The sequence below is a fragment of the Chrysemys picta genome, chromosome 8 (genome assembly GCF_011386835.1).
Source record: "Chrysemys picta bellii isolate R12L10 chromosome 8, ASM1138683v2, whole genome shotgun sequence".
Lineage (NCBI taxonomy): Eukaryota > Metazoa > Chordata > Testudines > Emydidae > Chrysemys > Chrysemys picta.
In genome coordinates this window covers 14348401-14366009 of record NC_088798.1, presented here as the reverse complement: position 1 = coordinate 14366009, position 17609 = coordinate 14348401, and the positions used below count along the sequence as shown (strand labels likewise).

General features: G+C 41.3%; 1 protein-coding gene across 21 annotated transcripts in view; it reads left to right on the top strand.

The window, feature by feature from the left end:
- Positions 1 to 17609, top strand: part of DAB1 (DAB adaptor protein 1) — a 709559-nt gene that overhangs the window by 476294 nt on the left and 215656 nt on the right. For 6 of the 21 annotated variants that reach the window (XM_065553878.1, XM_065553880.1, XM_065553896.1 and 3 more), the window contains 2 exons: positions 3912 to 4058; positions 12699 to 12811. The exons of 5 other annotated variants lie outside the window; for them this stretch is intronic. Coding sequence is in view for 9 of the 16 variants with exons in the window: in XM_065553896.1 (XP_065409968.1) it covers positions 12793 to 12811 (19 nt within the window). In the remaining 7 variants the exon portion in view is untranslated. The remainder of the gene's footprint in view (positions 1 to 3911; positions 4059 to 12698; positions 12812 to 17609) is intronic. 10 more of the 21 variants (XM_065553903.1, XM_065553902.1, XM_065553897.1 and 7 more) reach the window with 2 other exon arrangements.

Here is a 17609-nt window from a genome sequence, read left to right as displayed (position 1 = left end):
TGGTCATGTGCTTACCTGTGGAACGCTGAGTTAGATATAGGGCTCAGGAACTGTGTACTTTTGACTCTTGAGAGTTTGGTGGCTATTGTAAATAATGGCTGCCTGAAAGTGATTCTTTTTTTTTTTTTTTAAGGAGCCTCAATGAAAAGTTTTTGCTCATATACTATTTCTGTGTTCTACCAGGAAGGACTCATGAGGTCTGATTTATGGGTTCATAACAATATACAACATTTACAAAGAAATATCCTGTTTGGGGCATCCAGAAAAAGGATTTTCAAAAGAAATAAAATTCACCATTTAAAATAAATGGAGCCTATTTTTTTATTTCTTACCATTTTTATCTGTTAAGACCTCCAATCGGCAGGATGTCACAACCCATTTCAAAAGTATAACGTGGAAGAAAATCTAGAAAAAACAGCCCACGATATAGGAGAGTGAAGAGTAAAAGATGATGTCCACCCTAAGTATGGTGTGTTATTAACGTACAGTATTTTGTTAATCAGAACAACTTTCAAACTGGAATTACTGATAATTAAATGTTCCCACCCATCCACTTTCTGTTGGGTGCAAAATGCAGCTTTTATAACTGCTAACTCGCATGCACAACAATTTAACAGCGTGCTAATCAATTGAATGGGCTAAATCTTTTAAACGTTAGGGTTGGGATTTTCAAACACACTGGATCTTGTGACATTTCAACCCCATACATAATTTGCCGGAGCATTAATATAACCTGTAGACAAACTAATAGTGAATTTTGTACAAACAAATCACAGAGGTTCTGAAAGATAAATACTAGAGGCCATTCGCACCCTTGCTGTCCACCACAAACTTTTTTTTAAAGAATTGGTTGTGAGACTGTGCAGTGCAGCAGGTGAGACTATTCACTGTAATGGAGACTTCAGGCTTCTGCTGCAATATAATTCATTTATCTGGTGAAAGCTTTCCCATGCTTTTCTTCCTTGCATTTTGTTAGGATGTGATTATCTAACACCTATTCATGCATAGAGGATCACTTGCACATCCAAATTCAAAACTTTGGGTATTAGATGACTCCTGTCAGTGAGATTGGCTTTCCCCTGCCATTAGGTAATCCTAATATATTAATGTTGTTGATTATGACGAATAAATGAATGCTATTTTACTCTCAAAGTTACTCGCCCCAGGTGACTGATTAAATAGAATTTTATGAGGCTGCTTTACCATACCAATTTTATGCTTCAGTACAACATAGTCTTTTTATGCCTGAGTGTAATGCTTGAAACTTCAGAAAGCCATTGTTGTGCAACTGCAGATCTTTCTTCCCTATAGACAGCTGGGTTTGTGTGACCTGGGAGGTAGCTTTTCAGCACACTCATTTGACCTGTAAAAAGCTCTAGTTCTCCATGGAGTCCTTCAGGGCTGTAAGTCATCCATTTTCTTATGTACGACCTGTGTGATTTCATGTGTCTTGTGTGAGAGCAGCAAGCTTTGGATGAGACCCTTAGGAAAAGTAGCAGGCTACCGGGTGGTTTGCTGTGGACCTTCATAGGTTTTTTGCTTATGCATCTGGGTCCCTTCCATCCTTGATTGTGGGATTAAATCTTAATAAACCATAATATTAAAACTGACTGATCTATAAAACTAATGAAAATGAGGCAGGTAAGAAAAATGCATCTGTCTCTGAGGCTAAGTTCTGACCCCTAGGAAAAAATCTTCCAATCAGATAGCGGGTGGAGAAGATTCAGAATGAAGTCCTCCTTGGGTGGTAGAACATGGCACTATCTCAGGCTACATCTACACTACGGGGGGGGGAATCGATTTCAGATACGTCGAATTCAGCTACGCTATTCCCGTAGCTGAATTTGCGTATCTGATCCGACTTACCCCGCTGTGAGGATGGCAGCAAATCGACTGCCGCGGCTCCTGCGTCGACGGTGCTTACTCCTACCTGGGCTGGTGGAGTACGCGTGTCGATTCGGGGATCGATTATCGTGTCCCGACGAGACACGATAAATCGATCCCCGAGAGATCGATTTCTACCCGCCGATCCGGGCGGGTAGTGAAGACAAGCCCTCAGGATTACCTAACACTTTTTCCTATGGACTTTTCTCCAGTGGAAGCTTCTCCAGCATCAGGCTCTGAACAGTTGTAACCAGAAAATATATAATTAATAGAGGGTTGTCCCTTGCAGAAAAAAATAGTATAATAATCATGTAATTATGTGCATGTATTAAGATACAGTCTCTAAGGGGTTTGGCAATTCTTAACTTTTGAGTACTTGACTTTGCAATCTTAATGTATTTCAACATAGTTTTTATGTGCAATTCCCTAAGTTTTCTTTTTTTTAAAAGCAAACTGAAAAACCAGACATTCCATCATGTGGTGTCATATTGACACCTTTATGGGTCAACAACACGGTTGGAACTTTAAAATCTATTATGCAGACCTCTGCTAGTAGAACTGACAGCAATAATAATATCTAGCACTAACCTGGCATTTTTATTAGTGGATTTCAAAGCACTTTACAAAGAAAGATGAATAACAATATTCCCATTTTACAAATGGGGAAACTGAATCACAGGGAGGTGAAGTCACTTGCCCAGGGTCACCCAGTAGGCTTGTGGAAGCCCCAGGAATAGAAACCGGATCTCCTGAATCCCTGTCCAATGGCCTATCCACTACACCATACTGTCTCTTAGAGTAGGTTGTTAGCCTCTATGTGGACCAGAAATACAGGGGGATGAGATGCACATTTCCCCACACTGATTCTTAGTCCCCGTCTCCTTGTCCAGCCAATCCCAGTCTCCTCCGACCTGGCTCCAAGGCTCCTTACCCAAACAATCCCCGCCCTCTCCCAATCTCTTTAACCCATCAATCCCAGTCTCTGCCTCCCCGCCGATTCAGGCCGGTAGTGTAGACCTAGCCTCAGTCTTCTTGCTGATCCAGTCCCAGTCTCACCATCCTTCTCCGCACTGCCTGCGTGATAGCAAAGGGTCATTGAAAGCATCCCTGATTTCAGTTGGTGTGCCCAAACCCATCCCAGTCCGGAGCAGGCCTGGAGAAGTACAGCTTCACCCCTGTTGTGCTCAGTTGCTTTGTGGGGGCCAAACACACTAGGAGGGGTGTGTGTGTGGTGGGGGGGAGAGAGCGGAGCATGCTCTATTACTTGTGGGATTGTGCATATGCAGTCTGGCAGGACTAAGAACTGAGAGAGACTCAAGGATGCTCAGTGAGCATGGAATCTTCAGAGATTTTAGCTGATAAAACTGTGTGTCTGAACTATGACTTTTCAAAGTCTTATAACTTGGCCAAATTTGGGTGGATTTTCATGGAGGATGGCAAAGGCATACTCCTGACACAGAGGCCAGCCCCCTGCATCCAAAGAATGGGCATGCAATAGCTGTCCAAAGAAACTGCTGCCAGAATTTTTTTTTATCATGGTCAGAACAGTGTGTTTTTTCTCTTTCCTCATTATCAGAAATGGCTGACCTGTTCAAAAACAAACAAAGAGATAAATAAATAAAATAATTTTAGCCCGAGACAGACATCCTGCATGTAAAAATTCATCCCAAACTTTTAGTTTTCAAGGGTGATAAGCAATTTAAAACAGGGTCTTCTAATGGGAAGGGTCAGTCAACCTTAATAGGCAGCAGTACTAGCCTCATTTATATACATAGACATATACACACCATTTAATATGTGATTTATTTAATGTAATGGTGATGTTCTAAGCAGTGTTCTGTGTTTTCATTAAACAGGCATTAGTAACTCAACCATGAAAATTGCTCTGAAACTTGTCAACAAAAGATCAAGGATTTGAGGATGTTTTTTCAACAGTTTGAAAAAGTTTTTTATTACTTGTTTTTATCTTAAGGGCCAAATTCTGCTTTCTGATAAGTACACCCTACTCCCATTGATTTCCGTTGTAGAGCTGAAGAAAGACCTGCCCCTCACACATGGTTGATGGCCTGCGTGGAGAGTACTGAGAGTGGAGTCTGTGGAGTCCCTTTGTAGGGACCTGAGCACAGGGTGGATTGTATCTCGGGGTGCTGCTCCCCACTTCTGCATGGTTAGAGGTGAGTTCTGTGTGCACTCAATGAAAACAGATGAAAAAGAGCACCATCTATGGGGGCACAATTCTAAGTCTTTTTAAAATCCTGAACAGGTTTTTAATTTATACTTCCTGGATATAGTTTTCAAAAATGGCCATGTACCTTAGGAGCCTAAGTCCCAATGACTTTCAATGGGACTTCGGCCCCTACAGTACATCTGCACTGCAAAACAAACCAACAAAAAACCCACTGCGTCAACAAGTCTCCGAGCCTGGGTCAGCTGACTCGGGCTTGCTGGGCTTCTGCAACAAGGCAAAAATAAATAAATACATAAATAAAAGGAGTAAAGACATTCAGGCTGAGGCTGGAGCCAGGGCTCTGAAACCCAGTGATGTGGGGAGCATGTTAGAGTTCAGGCTGTAGCCCACATGGGAATGTGTGGCTATTTTTAGCCCTGTGCTGCCGGCTTGAGTCAGTGGACCTGGGCTCTGAGACTTACTGCCCTGGGGTGGGTTTTTTTTTGGTTTTTTTTTTTCTGCAGTGTATTCTGTGCTCCTGAGTGGTACGGTCAGTGGCTTAAGAAATGGAAGAATATGCAAGGAGCATAGAAGATTTTTCATTAGAAGGTGCCTGCTTAGAACTCTGTCGGGTGGGCCTTTTCTCCAGGTTGTAGAAAATCCTGTAGGTGACTTAAACTTGAAAAAGGGGTGCAGTGGATCAGGGAGCCAGTGAGGAGCAGAAGGGGCTGAGGAAGGCATTATATCAGCTTTTCATCAAGGAGCCATTATAATGAAAATGGGGTGGTCTTCTTCATATAAAACGCAAAGAACCTAATCTAGAGATCACTGAAGTCAATGGATATACTCTCATTGATTTTGTGGGAATCTGGAACACGTGTGAAGCACCCTGAAGACAGTGGGACAGAATTTCACCCATGTAATTTTCTCCAGAGTCAGGACTCAGTGATGTGGAGAGGATTTGAGGTGAGATGGGGGAGACATAAAAACTAATCCAGCCTGACAGGTGGGAGCTCTTGTTAAAACTGGATTGGTTTCCACATCAAGAACTTTAAGTGAATAAAGGCCATGCGGCTTTGCCTGCCATGCATGTGGCTACAATGCTTGGGCAGCAACGGGATGAGATAAAGCTGGAATGTCAGACTTAATTTCCTTGCTTTTGTTGTTTGTGTCAAAATCTTCGTGTTACTTAAATATGTATTGTGCAGTAATTTAAACATGATTTACCAAAGGTTTTCATAGCAGGTGGTGCATTATTAATGAGAACATAATGGGAATAGCTTCTGCTATTTACTAGCAATATCAAGTGTTGTCCTCAATTCTCAGAATTAATGGCATATAAAAGGGACTCCCATCCTTTTCTCTCATGATCCTCCAGACTAAGACCTTTTTAACTCATAGGTTTTGAAAGAAAGACAGATTGGGGAGGGGGGTTACAAGTAAATAAAACATAGTTCTGTTGTTTATCAGACATTGTTAGAACCTGTGATATGCAACCACAAAGCCAGATGACTAGGGAGTTACCTTTAGCAGTGGGCAAGGGGTCGGGGTGCTAGGGCTGTGACAGAAATCTGTGCTTTGGGGTAGCTAAGTTACCAAGAAGGTTTGTAGTTCCTAGAATTATATGTACAAGTCTTGTGGTATCCTTAGGTTGTTCTTTATGTCCTACAGAATATTCATACCTGGAGAGGTCTGGAGTAAGTCTAGAAAAATCTTAACAGATCTTTATTCCTCACATACATTCAAATTGTATTATCAATGCACTTTAAATCTCCCCCCCGCCCTGTTCTCCAACTGTTCTTTTGTATTTTTTTAGGGACTTGGTGATTATGTTCTGGAAATAACTTGGTCTTGTTACTGGTTTAGACTCACCAGTTTAGACAGATTTATTCTGCTTGTTCCAGGGAATAAGCCAGAAAAACGCATTTCTCCCTTTCTAGTTAATACATCCAGGAAGTAATTTGCAAATGTGGAAACAATGGGTCTTATATAATAGAACAAACTGCATAGGTAATTCATGAGGAAGATAAACCTGTATTGCTAAGATTTTCTTATTTGTAAGCTGTATATTGCTCTCCTGTGCTTTCCACCATTAAGTACTAATGGTATTGCATTAGTAAAAAGCACCAGTATCTTGACTGGCTCTGCAAAAATTTACACAGAGGCAAATAACCTATTTTACTGTGTTACGGTGTTATTTGTTTATAACTGTTCACTTAGCTTGTCACTCTGGGTGCTATATATCGTTAAAATTTAATCACTGCTCTGCATTACTGGGGTTATGGAGGCTGGACTGAGAGAGAAAAGAGAGAGAGCAAAATGACTGGCAGTTAGGTACTTACATCAGTCAACATACTGATTTATTTGTTTTAAGGAACACAAGGGGACAGGAACATAAGGGGAAAAGAGGTTAGCTGTTTTTGTAACTATGATGGACAGATCAGTCATTGGCTGTAACGGTCATAGATGCAGATCGAAACAGTTTTTGAGAATGATAGCATACTCGAAAATGACTTACTATCCACATTGTATATAGTCATTCTGAAACTTATATGATATCAGGGTTCTGTTAAGGTTACACAAAGAATAACGTGAAAATCACTTTTGTTAAAAGGCTTTGACTGCAAAAGAACTGCATATGAAGTATACAAAAATTCAGAGGAAGGGCATTGCGAGTTCTTTATCAGCAGGGTGTGTTGTACATATAGCTTGAAATATTTTAATCCATAAACAGGACCCTTATATGTTACTTTCTAGTACATGTAAATTGGAATATTGGCTGCCAAACAAATGGGTCACAATCTTACCTACATGCCAGAACAGGAGGCCTGAGTCTCTTCATATTTTGTGTATTTGGAAATGATAGCAGTGTGTTTCTTAGCTAAAGTACAAATCATAGAGAAACCACTGGCACAATTTTATATGACCACTTCATAAGTATTTATTTGCATGCCTAATATTTATTTGTGATATCTTTTTGGGGGAGGGTCAGGCAGTAAATACTGGTTTTCACTGCCAACATCAGGAGATTTCACAAGGGATAAAACTGCATTTCTCCTATTTTTTTTGAGGGTTAACTCGATCCATTTAGTAACTATAGCCAATATTTTTTTGTCTTTATCATTTTTTTTACCTGTGGAAACTGTCTCTCCTTCCCCCACGCACTGAAAACAGTGGACATTGATGATTATGTGATATTTGTATGAAACTGTAACTTCATATGCAGTTTCTCCAGTGGTGAGAATTATTTATTTATTTTCACAATCCTAATTGGCTCCTGAAAGTGATGTGAAGTCTTCAGGAAGCAAACAGATCCTTCTCAAATTAGATTAGGCCCTCCTGGTATTTTAAACCTCCAGAGGACACTAAAAATCTTTCCTCAACAATGGTCACCATTGACAGATGCAATCTGTCTCTCAGGATTGGTTTACCTGGGCAAGCCTACTAAGGTCTGGCCTATTTTATGTTCATGTAACTTCAGGATTGAAGTTGTTACAATAGTTGTATACAATTAAACACAGCTGGAACGCAGCCACCTGTGAGAGACAGAAATACATTAGAGGATCTTTCAATAAAATACATTGATTAGAGTGGGTTTTTTTTTCAGTATCTCACAGATGACTCTTTGGCTGACAGGGTCCATCTAGAGCTCAGACAAGGAGAATATTCTTCTCTCTAATTTAGGATAGTAGAGGCACACACAGGTGAATATGAATTCATATTTATTTTGATGAGCACCAGGGTTGCTGAGACCTAACCCTCTCCTACTTTTCAGATGTGCAAGTGTGCTCTCTCCCAGACCAAGAGGCTGTAGGAACAGTGGCAGGCTGGGTGGTCATATACTGGGGATCATGAGGGAAGTGGGGGAGGACGGAAGAGAAGAAGAGATGCTGGACAGGTAGCTGGGGATAACAGGGAATACGAAGCTCATTTCAAAGAGCTCTTTTCCTGGTCTCCTTTCTTCTGGACTTCCCCACAATTCCCCAGTGCACAGAGTTGTTTTAAAACATGTTAGTGTATTGTGTTACTTGGCCCACTGTAGCAAGCCAGCCTGTCTTCTGTGTAGGTGGAACTGCTGCTGAGTTATTATCGTGATCTTACTGGGCTTGGCCATAGATATTTTATGCTGAATCAGCTCATTGTAGATATTCATGTGCATTTATTAGATGACATTTAACTAGCTAAATAAAATATACATTCGCAGTTATTTATCTAGCTGTTGAAATAGCACATATTAAATGTACATGGATATCTACAACGGCCTACAATGATTTCTTTCTATGGCTCACTCCTGGAGGGATTCTTAGACCTGGGGGGTGGAAAGGACAGGGGGAGGGGAATGTGGGAGTGAGGGGAGGGGGATGGGGAAGAAAAGAGGTTAGGGGAATCGCGGGGTAAGCAGGAGCCCAGCATGCGGCATTCCCTCAGCAGCAGCTGGGGCTTCCCCATTAAGCAGGTCCATTGAACCTTCACCTTGACAAGCCCTACCTTCCCTACACCTGGACCCCTTCGCTGAGCCCCCCATACCCAGACCCCCACCCCATCAGGCCCTACACCCCCTCCCCCGCTGAGCCCCAACCACCTTCACCTGGCTCCCCTGCAGAGTTCCATTGCCCCTGCACCCAGAATCCCCCAGTGAACTCCTCTGCATCCAGATCTCACATTGAGCTGCCCGCACCCAGATTGCTCCACACAGAAACCTCTCACCCCATACCTGGATCCCACACTTGGATCCTGCCTACCCACACCTGGTGCACCTGGCATTAGAGAGGCAGGGCCCTGGGGTGTTTCTGGGGCAGGCCCAGCCCTTGCACTGTGTCAGGGTCAGGTGCAGCCTCACCACCGAGTCCTTGTCCCGGGGAAGGTGGGGCCTTCAGGGTGATCTCCCGTCTCAGTGCAGCCAGTGGCCTGTGCTCCCAATTGCCATGCTGGAGCCGCATTTATTTATTGACAAATAAAATTTGCAGAATTTTGCAATATTGTGTGCAGAATTTTTATTTTTTTGGTGCAGAATTGCCTCAGGAGTAATGGCTAAAAATGAACCTCTAGGTGTTTTACATGTGATCTATACTGGAACCTATGTTAAAATGTGTTGTAGTCCAAACCCCCTCTTTCACGCCGGTTCACACCCACACATTTTGAATGCTATCTTCCCTGAATAAATGGCTGAATATTCAGCCGCTCACTGGGTGAAATGATCTGCAGCAGTTGGCAAATGCTGAGAGATGTGAATGCCAAGGGAAAAGTAAAAATAGGTCCCTAGAAGATTATGAGTAAGGATTACTGAAAAGAGAGGATTTGTTGTATGTATAGTGTGTTTTCTCGACACGTGTTGTTTTACAATGAATGGAAATAGAGATTCAATTTTTAGGCCATTTTCTATTTTATCATCATTTCTGGAATGGAGATTAGATTTGAGATTTGTAGGACGAAATCAGGTTGAAATGATTCTTAACAATGTCTTGAACATGTCTGCAAGGTTTTAGTCGCTGGTGTTAGAAGGCAGATGTGTCACAAACAAATATTTATTTGTTTGTTTGTATTTTTGTAGCACCTAGGAGCCCCAGTCATGGATCAGAACTACATTGTGCTAGGTGCAATACAAAGACTGAACAAAAATCCTTGCCCCAGAGAGCTTAAAATCTCGTATAAGATAAGAGACAGCAGATGGATACAGACAGATGGGGGAGAAGAAGGAAACAATGAGACCGCATTGGTCAGTATGCTAGGCAGTAGTCTCAGCACACCCAGTGGCTTAACCACTGTCATGTTTTTTGTAGGCATTATGGCAAAGGAAAAGTTAGAGGAGGGATTTGAAAGATGATAATGAGGTAGCTTTGTGGATGCTTATAAGGTGTGAGGGACAGCAAGAGAGAAAGCACAAAGGTGCTTTCTCAAATATGTCACAAGTGAGCTGCATCATTGGCCAGTGGGAGGTGAGAATCGACATTTCGATAGTGAATGATAGGTGTAGGGTTGGCATAGGCCATGAAAGGCCTTGAAAGTGAAGACAAGCATCTTATGCTTGACCAGTAGAGAAGGAAGGGCAGTGGAGGGATTCAAAGACAGGGAGTGAGATGGTCAAAGCAACTGGCTAGGACAGTGTTCTTTGCAGCAGCATTCTGAATGGATATGGGTGTGGCAAGATTGCAGTTGTCAAGGCCAGAGGATGTTGCAATACTCGAGATGTGAGATGAGAGCCTGGATGAGAGTTTTAGCAGTGAGGATGGATTGGAAAGCCTGTATTTTAGAGATAATGTGCAAAAACAATCTGCAAGGTTTAGACAGCCTGCATGTAAGTACCTAGAGAGAAGACCAAGTCAAAGCTATACCCAGATTACGGGCCCGAGTCAGGCAGGATGGTGGGGTTGTCCATAGTGATCAAGAAAGGAAGTGGCAGGGAAAAGCTTAGGGTTAAGATTAGGAGCTCTATTTTAGCCATATTGAGCTTGAGCAGGTGGCCCGACATCCACAGAGAGATGTCAGAGAGACCGGCTGACATTTTAGCTGATGTTAACAGTTCTTCTTTCTAGGTGTCCAGCATATCCTACTATAGCTGTGTTTTCCCCCCTACCCTCCCTTCTAAGACCTCAGTCCTGTAATGAGCTCTGTGGGTCTCCTGTGCCCAACTGGAGATTCCTGTTTCACTTATAGTGGGACTCAGTGTGGGCAAAAGAGATTGCCCACATTGAGTCATTGCAGGACCAAGGCCAGATACTGCAAATTATCTGTTGATTTCTTCCTTAATGGAAAAACAATTACGTTTTAACATGATAATCAGTTAAAAAAAGATTTAAAAGTTAGCACATAAAAGGCTTTTTAATAGTTACTAATTCTGAAACATCTACCTATAAAAATCTATGCTTTCATAAATTACTGTTTTTCATAAGAAATTAACACAGCCAAGAACCAAACCAAGACACAGACATGCCCAAATAACCATTTAAAGAGTATCTGCTGACCACAAGGTGAAATAAATATTACCAAAAACATATTTGTTGGGGTTTGGAGACAAGCGGCAATCATATCCAAGTGGTAAAGTTTCTCCTTAATTTATATATGCTCTTTAATTCATGTGCATCCGTTTGCTGTGTGAATATTGTTGCAATGTTTTTAAATTAGATGTCTAGTAAAGTGATTTTTTGCCTCCATTTTAAGATTAAATTGATTCCAGTTAGTTATTTGAAATAAACGTCTTTATTTTATTAATTGCTTCTAACTTGAAACTTGAAAAAAAAGCCTAGTGTCTTTTCATGTTTCCAAAAGAGGGCAAGACCTTAAAGGCATTAATTATATACATGTATAGAGTGTTTTAAATGAATGTTACTTGTGATTTAAGGTGGAAATTTCAGCTTAAATTACTGGTAATACTTTATTTGCATGCATTAGTAAATGGCTGATCTTTGGTTATCTCCCTACCTATTTTGATTTTTAGACACTGACTCTGTAGTGAGATCCACTCGGACAGATCCCTATACTACATGGCACCCTGCTGAAGTCAGCAGGACTCCATGGGCACACAAGCATCGGTCAGCCCAGATCTTATCGCAGGATTATGGTCTTCTGTTGATGTCCATCATCACAGTATTGAGATGCCTCCCAGATTAATGAATTTATTCTTACAACTCTCGTTTGCAGTAGGGAAATATTGTTCCATTTTACAGATGGAGAACTGAGACACCAAGAGATTAAATGATTTGCCCAAGGTCATAGAGGGAGCTGGAAATTGAATCCAGACCTTTTAAATCACAAGATCATCCTTCTCTTCTCTAAATGGAACATAGTTTGCATTAGTACTCCATGCACTGACTCAAAATTAGACCCTACCAATGGTTACTGTGAATTTACATACACACACTCTAAATCAGCATGGCAGCCCATTTTTTTTTTATTTTGGGAAGTATGGCTTTGGTCTCACTACATTGGGTACTGAAAGCAGTTTTGTGTAGTTAGGCTATGAGTGTGCTTTCTTTGTGAAGAACTCTGCCCTTGCATTTCTCAGAGTTGCATAAAGCGTGTAAACAAGTTCTGAATAAGGATTTCTGTTAGATTGTATTCTTCTTGATATCCCCCAACGGCAGCCAGGTCAAACATTCTGAGGTACTTTCAACATAGCTGTCTAGAAGCATGACTGCAGCAGAAGGAGGTGTGTGTGGGGGGAGAGGCATGTATTTTGCTTTATTTCAGCTGAAATGCTGTTCTGTGTATAGAGCATCTTATTTCAGTGGTGTATATGCAAACAGGAAATGATCGTTACGCTGCCCTGGAATGTCTTTTACTCTCTTCTCCCTAAAGATTCAAATATACATGCTTTTAACTGTAAGGCAGCAAGATCTGATACATTTTTTGTGTGTGCCCTAGAACTTGCTATGCTAATAGCAGAAAGGACTGATGAAGGAACATGCCTATAAAAACGTTCTTTCCTTGGTAACATGATGAATTGTGGAAGCCCTGATTGAAAATTCTAATCACAGCCTTGCAGTCCTTCAGATCACAACCGTTGACAGTTGATTCACTTCTTTTCATGCCTGCTGCCTCTCACTGCTTATGGTGCCTCTTATGCATGAGTCTATCATTAGCACACAAAGCATGATGGATTGGTTGGGGTACCTCTATCCTTAGAACCTGGGAAATGCTTCTTTTTCAGAATCACAGTGCCTGGGTGTGACATCGTCATGAATGAGAGAAGAAAGTAATACAGTATTGGATGTGCCTGTTTGCTGCCACTGTTTAGAGAGAAAATGATGCATTATGGGGAATGTAAGTATACGGCCTGTTTTTCCCTCACTAGCAACTGATGCAGAAAATCACTGATCACAATCAATGCTTAAACTGAGTCTGGCCAATGCATGAAGGAGGTAATGCCCTTTCAAAATAAAAAAAGTAAACAATTTTCCAAAATTGCATCTAAAATTAACCAGTGTAGGAAGTCTTTTGACTTTCAGCTTGAGCTAAGGATCAAAAGGATTAAAGCTAATTGATTTTGATCTCAGATGTGGATTCTCATCACTCCTAAAACTGTACTTCTCTTTCCTTAGACGAGAAACTACAGACATTAAACTGGTAAATGATTTTATTTGTCTACATGGCTTCTAGTTGGCATTTAATGTTTCAGTGAACCAATCAGTAAAGTTTTGGGTCTGGTGAAGAATTGATGGGACCAATTTTCAAATGTGGGATCAAAACGAAGTGAAAATATGTCATGTTCAGATAAAAGGCAGAGCTCTGCATCATATGGTCTCATAATAAATGAATTCTCACTACAGAATCGACCAGAGATTTGCAGGAACATATTTTTAAATTTATGATGATTCATTTTTAAGATGAACCACAATAAGAAAAATATATTGGAGACAGAGAGAAAGGAAGCAGTTTCTTGGCATAGAAGACAAACAAATAATGTTAAGGCTGCCTTTGCTTTTACATTGTGCTTTCTAAAATCTGTGCAGTGAGTAAATTGATATTCATAAAAAGGTGTTGCTGCAACTGGTAATAACAAACCAGCAAGTAGTACATCAAGTAGGAGTTTGCAGGATTTGCACTGCTGCATTTTATGGGTTATCTAAGAAGTGCTGATGCTCTCACTAACACTATGAGGAGGAACACAAAGCAGAGTTGAAGATTTTTCTCCCAAGACTGGTAACTTTTTTACAGAGCACTGAAATAAACCAGTGCTGCGGCTAGTGTACATACAGAAGTAGTGCTGTATTTCAGGGAAAGAAAAATAAACTTTTCTGAAGCTCAACATATTCTTCTATTTTTATTGCTTAACATGTTGAGTTTTATTTTGAATTATATTGTTCCAGTATAAAGCTGAGAAGAAATATTGCCTAGGATGAAATTCATAGAACAGCAGCTAGTTTATTCAAACACTAGAACTTCAGATGGTGTTTTGGTAGAAGCATGACTTACTACTATTTTTATTTAGCCAGAGATCAAGCAAACACATCAAATGCAGAACTTTTTTTTTTTTAATAGTTGAATTACTTGCTTCATGTCTTTCTATTTCACTGTGTTGGCGTGGATGTCCTGGTAATCAAAAGGTGCAGGATAGCTTTATGCACACATTGGAGCTATGTAATTGCTGACAAACATGATTTAACAGAGTGAATGAAGGAATTATACACCATGGGACAGATCTTCAGCTGGTGTAAATCACCATAGCTCCACTGAAGTCAATGGAGCTATGCCAGTTTATGTACTCCAGCTAAAGATCCAGCCCCTTTTCCAGTTGGCATAAAGGGGCTCTTTGAGTTGCACTTGATTCAGTAGGAATTGCAGCCTTCTCTGTCCTCGCTCCTCCTCTTCAGGCAGTGAGCTTATTAGTGAGCTTCCCTTATCTTGGTTGAAGATCCACTTTGATGGATCTAATTGTGGATGTGAGGGTTTGTCTGATATTAACTGTAATCAGTTATTTGTATCTGGTAGTGCCTGTGGACTTCAGTCATGGATCAGGGCCCCTTTCTGGTTGAATCTGCACAAATACATTACAAAGAGATTGTCCCTACCCCAAAGACCTTACCGACCTAAGATGAGAGACAATAGTTGGATGCAACAAACAGATGAGGAGAAAATGGAAATGATGAGACCACATAAAACAAATATAGTTTATATGGTTTTGTCCAATATTTTTGGCTATGCACAGTATATAAATGCTTGTTCCTTCTTATCTGCCTTGTACTGGCTTTCAAATGCAAAATAGGTCATTTGGTCCTTTCTTTACCTCCAATAGCACCGACCTTCTTATTCACTGTGAATAGCATTCCCCAATGAATAATCCATGTTGTGCTGATACTATACAGTTTCAGTGGCTAATCTGAGAAGTTACATTACTAGTCAGAGAATCTTAGATAAGGATTGGAGATGCATGTCACATTTGCAAAGTAGAGCAATATCATATAAATTAGAATAATTTCCCAGGCTCATTTTTCCAGTAATGTGATTGAAGATAAGTTATTGAGGCTCTGGAGTTTCAACACACCTTGGTTATTCTTCAGATAATGCTATCCACCACTAGTAAAATGGTTGGTGCTATTGCAAGTAAATGTTGATCTTCATAATAACACGAGAAAGGCAACACACATTTCATTTGAGAGAGAAATGTTAAAGCATACACTTTAGGTGCACTGTAAGGAAACACACACATTGATAACAGCCCTAACAACTTCCCTAGATAGATTGAGGGCTTGTCTTCACTACCGGGACGCTGCTGCTAAAGACTCGCTAAATCAACAGCAGAGCACTCTCCAGTCAACTCAGGTATTCCACCTCCCCGAGAAGAGTAAGGTAAATCTCCTATCAAAGCAGCGCAGTGAAGACACCGTGTTAAGTCGACCTGACCTACGTTGACTCCAGCTACATTATTCACATAGCTGGAGTAGCGTAACTTAGGTCAGTTTACCCTGGTAGTGAAGACAAGCCCTTAGAGTAAAAAAAGCTATTTTAATCATCCTATTGAAATGTAATTATTTAGTGTTGGGAATGTTTTAGAGTGGGTGAATGAAAGATAAATAAATTACTTTCCACATTTTGGAGCCCTAAGGGCCTTCTTCCACCTAATGTAATATCTACACATTTTTAAAAAATGCATGAATACATTGCACATATTTGCAGCTGTGGGTGTTATCCCTAATGAGAGAGTGTGATACCCATGTGGGGTGCTTGTTTAGAGTATGTATTTCGTCAAGGACACAGTGAACACTTTTAAGAGAAGTCTCTTTGATCATATTGAAACACCCTTTTATCAATAGATGGATAATTTAAGTGTATAGCAGAGATCAGAATTAATTATTACCTCAAAATTCACATGATAATTTAAGCATACAGCACTAAAGCATGCGATACAGCAGATTATGTAATTGTGTTGGAAAATCCCATGCCACATGTATTGTGTCAAAACCCCAACCGTACAAGTTGAAATTTTTAAAGCAGTGCAAGCGATTTAGCCCTACATTTTGTACTAGTGAATTTTAATGGAAGATGTGTAACTAACTCCTCTACACTACTTTGAAAGTCTCAAATACAGTACCTAAATAAGTATATATTGAAGAGTATGTACTGTCTGCTAGTGAATAAATGGGTGTCATTTAGGAGTATAGGTACAGCACACATTTAAAATACATCCAGTACTGCATATTGAAATTCAGAACCTCTACCTTATATGATGACTTGCAGGAACCTGTTTGTCTAGGTAAGTGAGTGGGTCAGTTCTTCTTCGAGTAGTGGCCCTATGGATGCTTCACTGTAGGTGCGCTTGCACTGCTGATTGGAGAACTTTTGGTAGCAGTGTCCATTTGGCCCACACACGCGCTGTCTGCCCTCGTACCCCACCATGAGGCTAGCCAGCGTGCGCCCAGGCTGACCCTCCCCAGTTCCTTCTAAACTGCCCCTGGCTAGAGATGGAGCCATTAGCAGTCCATTTGCGATCGTTAGTTTTTCTCTATTTTTTTTAGCATTTTTAGTAGCTAGTTAGCCCCTTCAGACTGAGTTGTAGTTTTTTCCTTATTTTCTCTTCAAAAACCAAACAAAAAAACCCCCTTTTATTTTCCCCCCTTTTATCGGGGACCCCTTCCCAAAATGGGGTATGCCCGGCTCACCGGGCATCAAGAAGTGCCTCTCTTGTAAGGAGTCCATCCCTGTGGCAGATAAACATTCTCACTGCATTCACTGCCTCAGGGGAGGCCATATTCTCCAGAAGTGTGGTCTCTGTCAGCAACTTAAACCCAGGTCTCAAATGACAGGAAATTGAGGCAGAAGATCATCATGATGGAGGCAGCCCTTCAGCTTTCCCTGGATCTGTGCCAAGACTCACCCAGAAAGCACGAATCTTCCCCACAGCTGTCAACATCCAGGGACTATGGTTCGAAGAAATAAGCTGCAGGCCCCTCTTGTAAGACATCTGAAAAGAGAGCTGTGAGCCCTGAGCTAGCTGTAAAAGATCTCCAGCACACTTGGTATCATCCATACCATTGATAGCGAGACAGTCCAAGCATAGTAACATAGCTTATGAGAGTCTGGAGCAGCAGGTACCATTGATGCACCTAAAGACCTGATGGGCACAGGCACTGAGGCAATGGTATCGGTGAGCAAAGACAGTAGGGAGCACAGTGTTAAGAAGGTGCTGCTGGTACACGTTGTACCTTAGGCACCGTCAACTGTGACCCATCCAGCACCAGAACATTGGGTGCAGGTGAAATCCCCAACTCCCTTCGTATCGCCAGGGGCACGGGATTGGTCGGCACCACAGAAGTTCCGGTACTTGAGAGAACTCAGAGTATCTGATGTACAAGAGTCTCTCCTTTGGTACCACGTCGTCTCCAAACATGGGAAACTTCTTCAGTACCCTGCCATGCATCTCCACTTTCTAGTGGTGACTCGGACAGTGAGTGAGAGGAGGTCATCTCTTACCACTCCTCCCATGCTCCCTATGTTGCCCGTTATCAACAGGCTCCTCAGACATATCCTCAACTTGCTCTGCTACCACAATGGTATGGCCAGCCATGGGCACCACCATCAAGCTCTATCCACCATCCCATTGGCCCTATTGGGATCCCTGGGT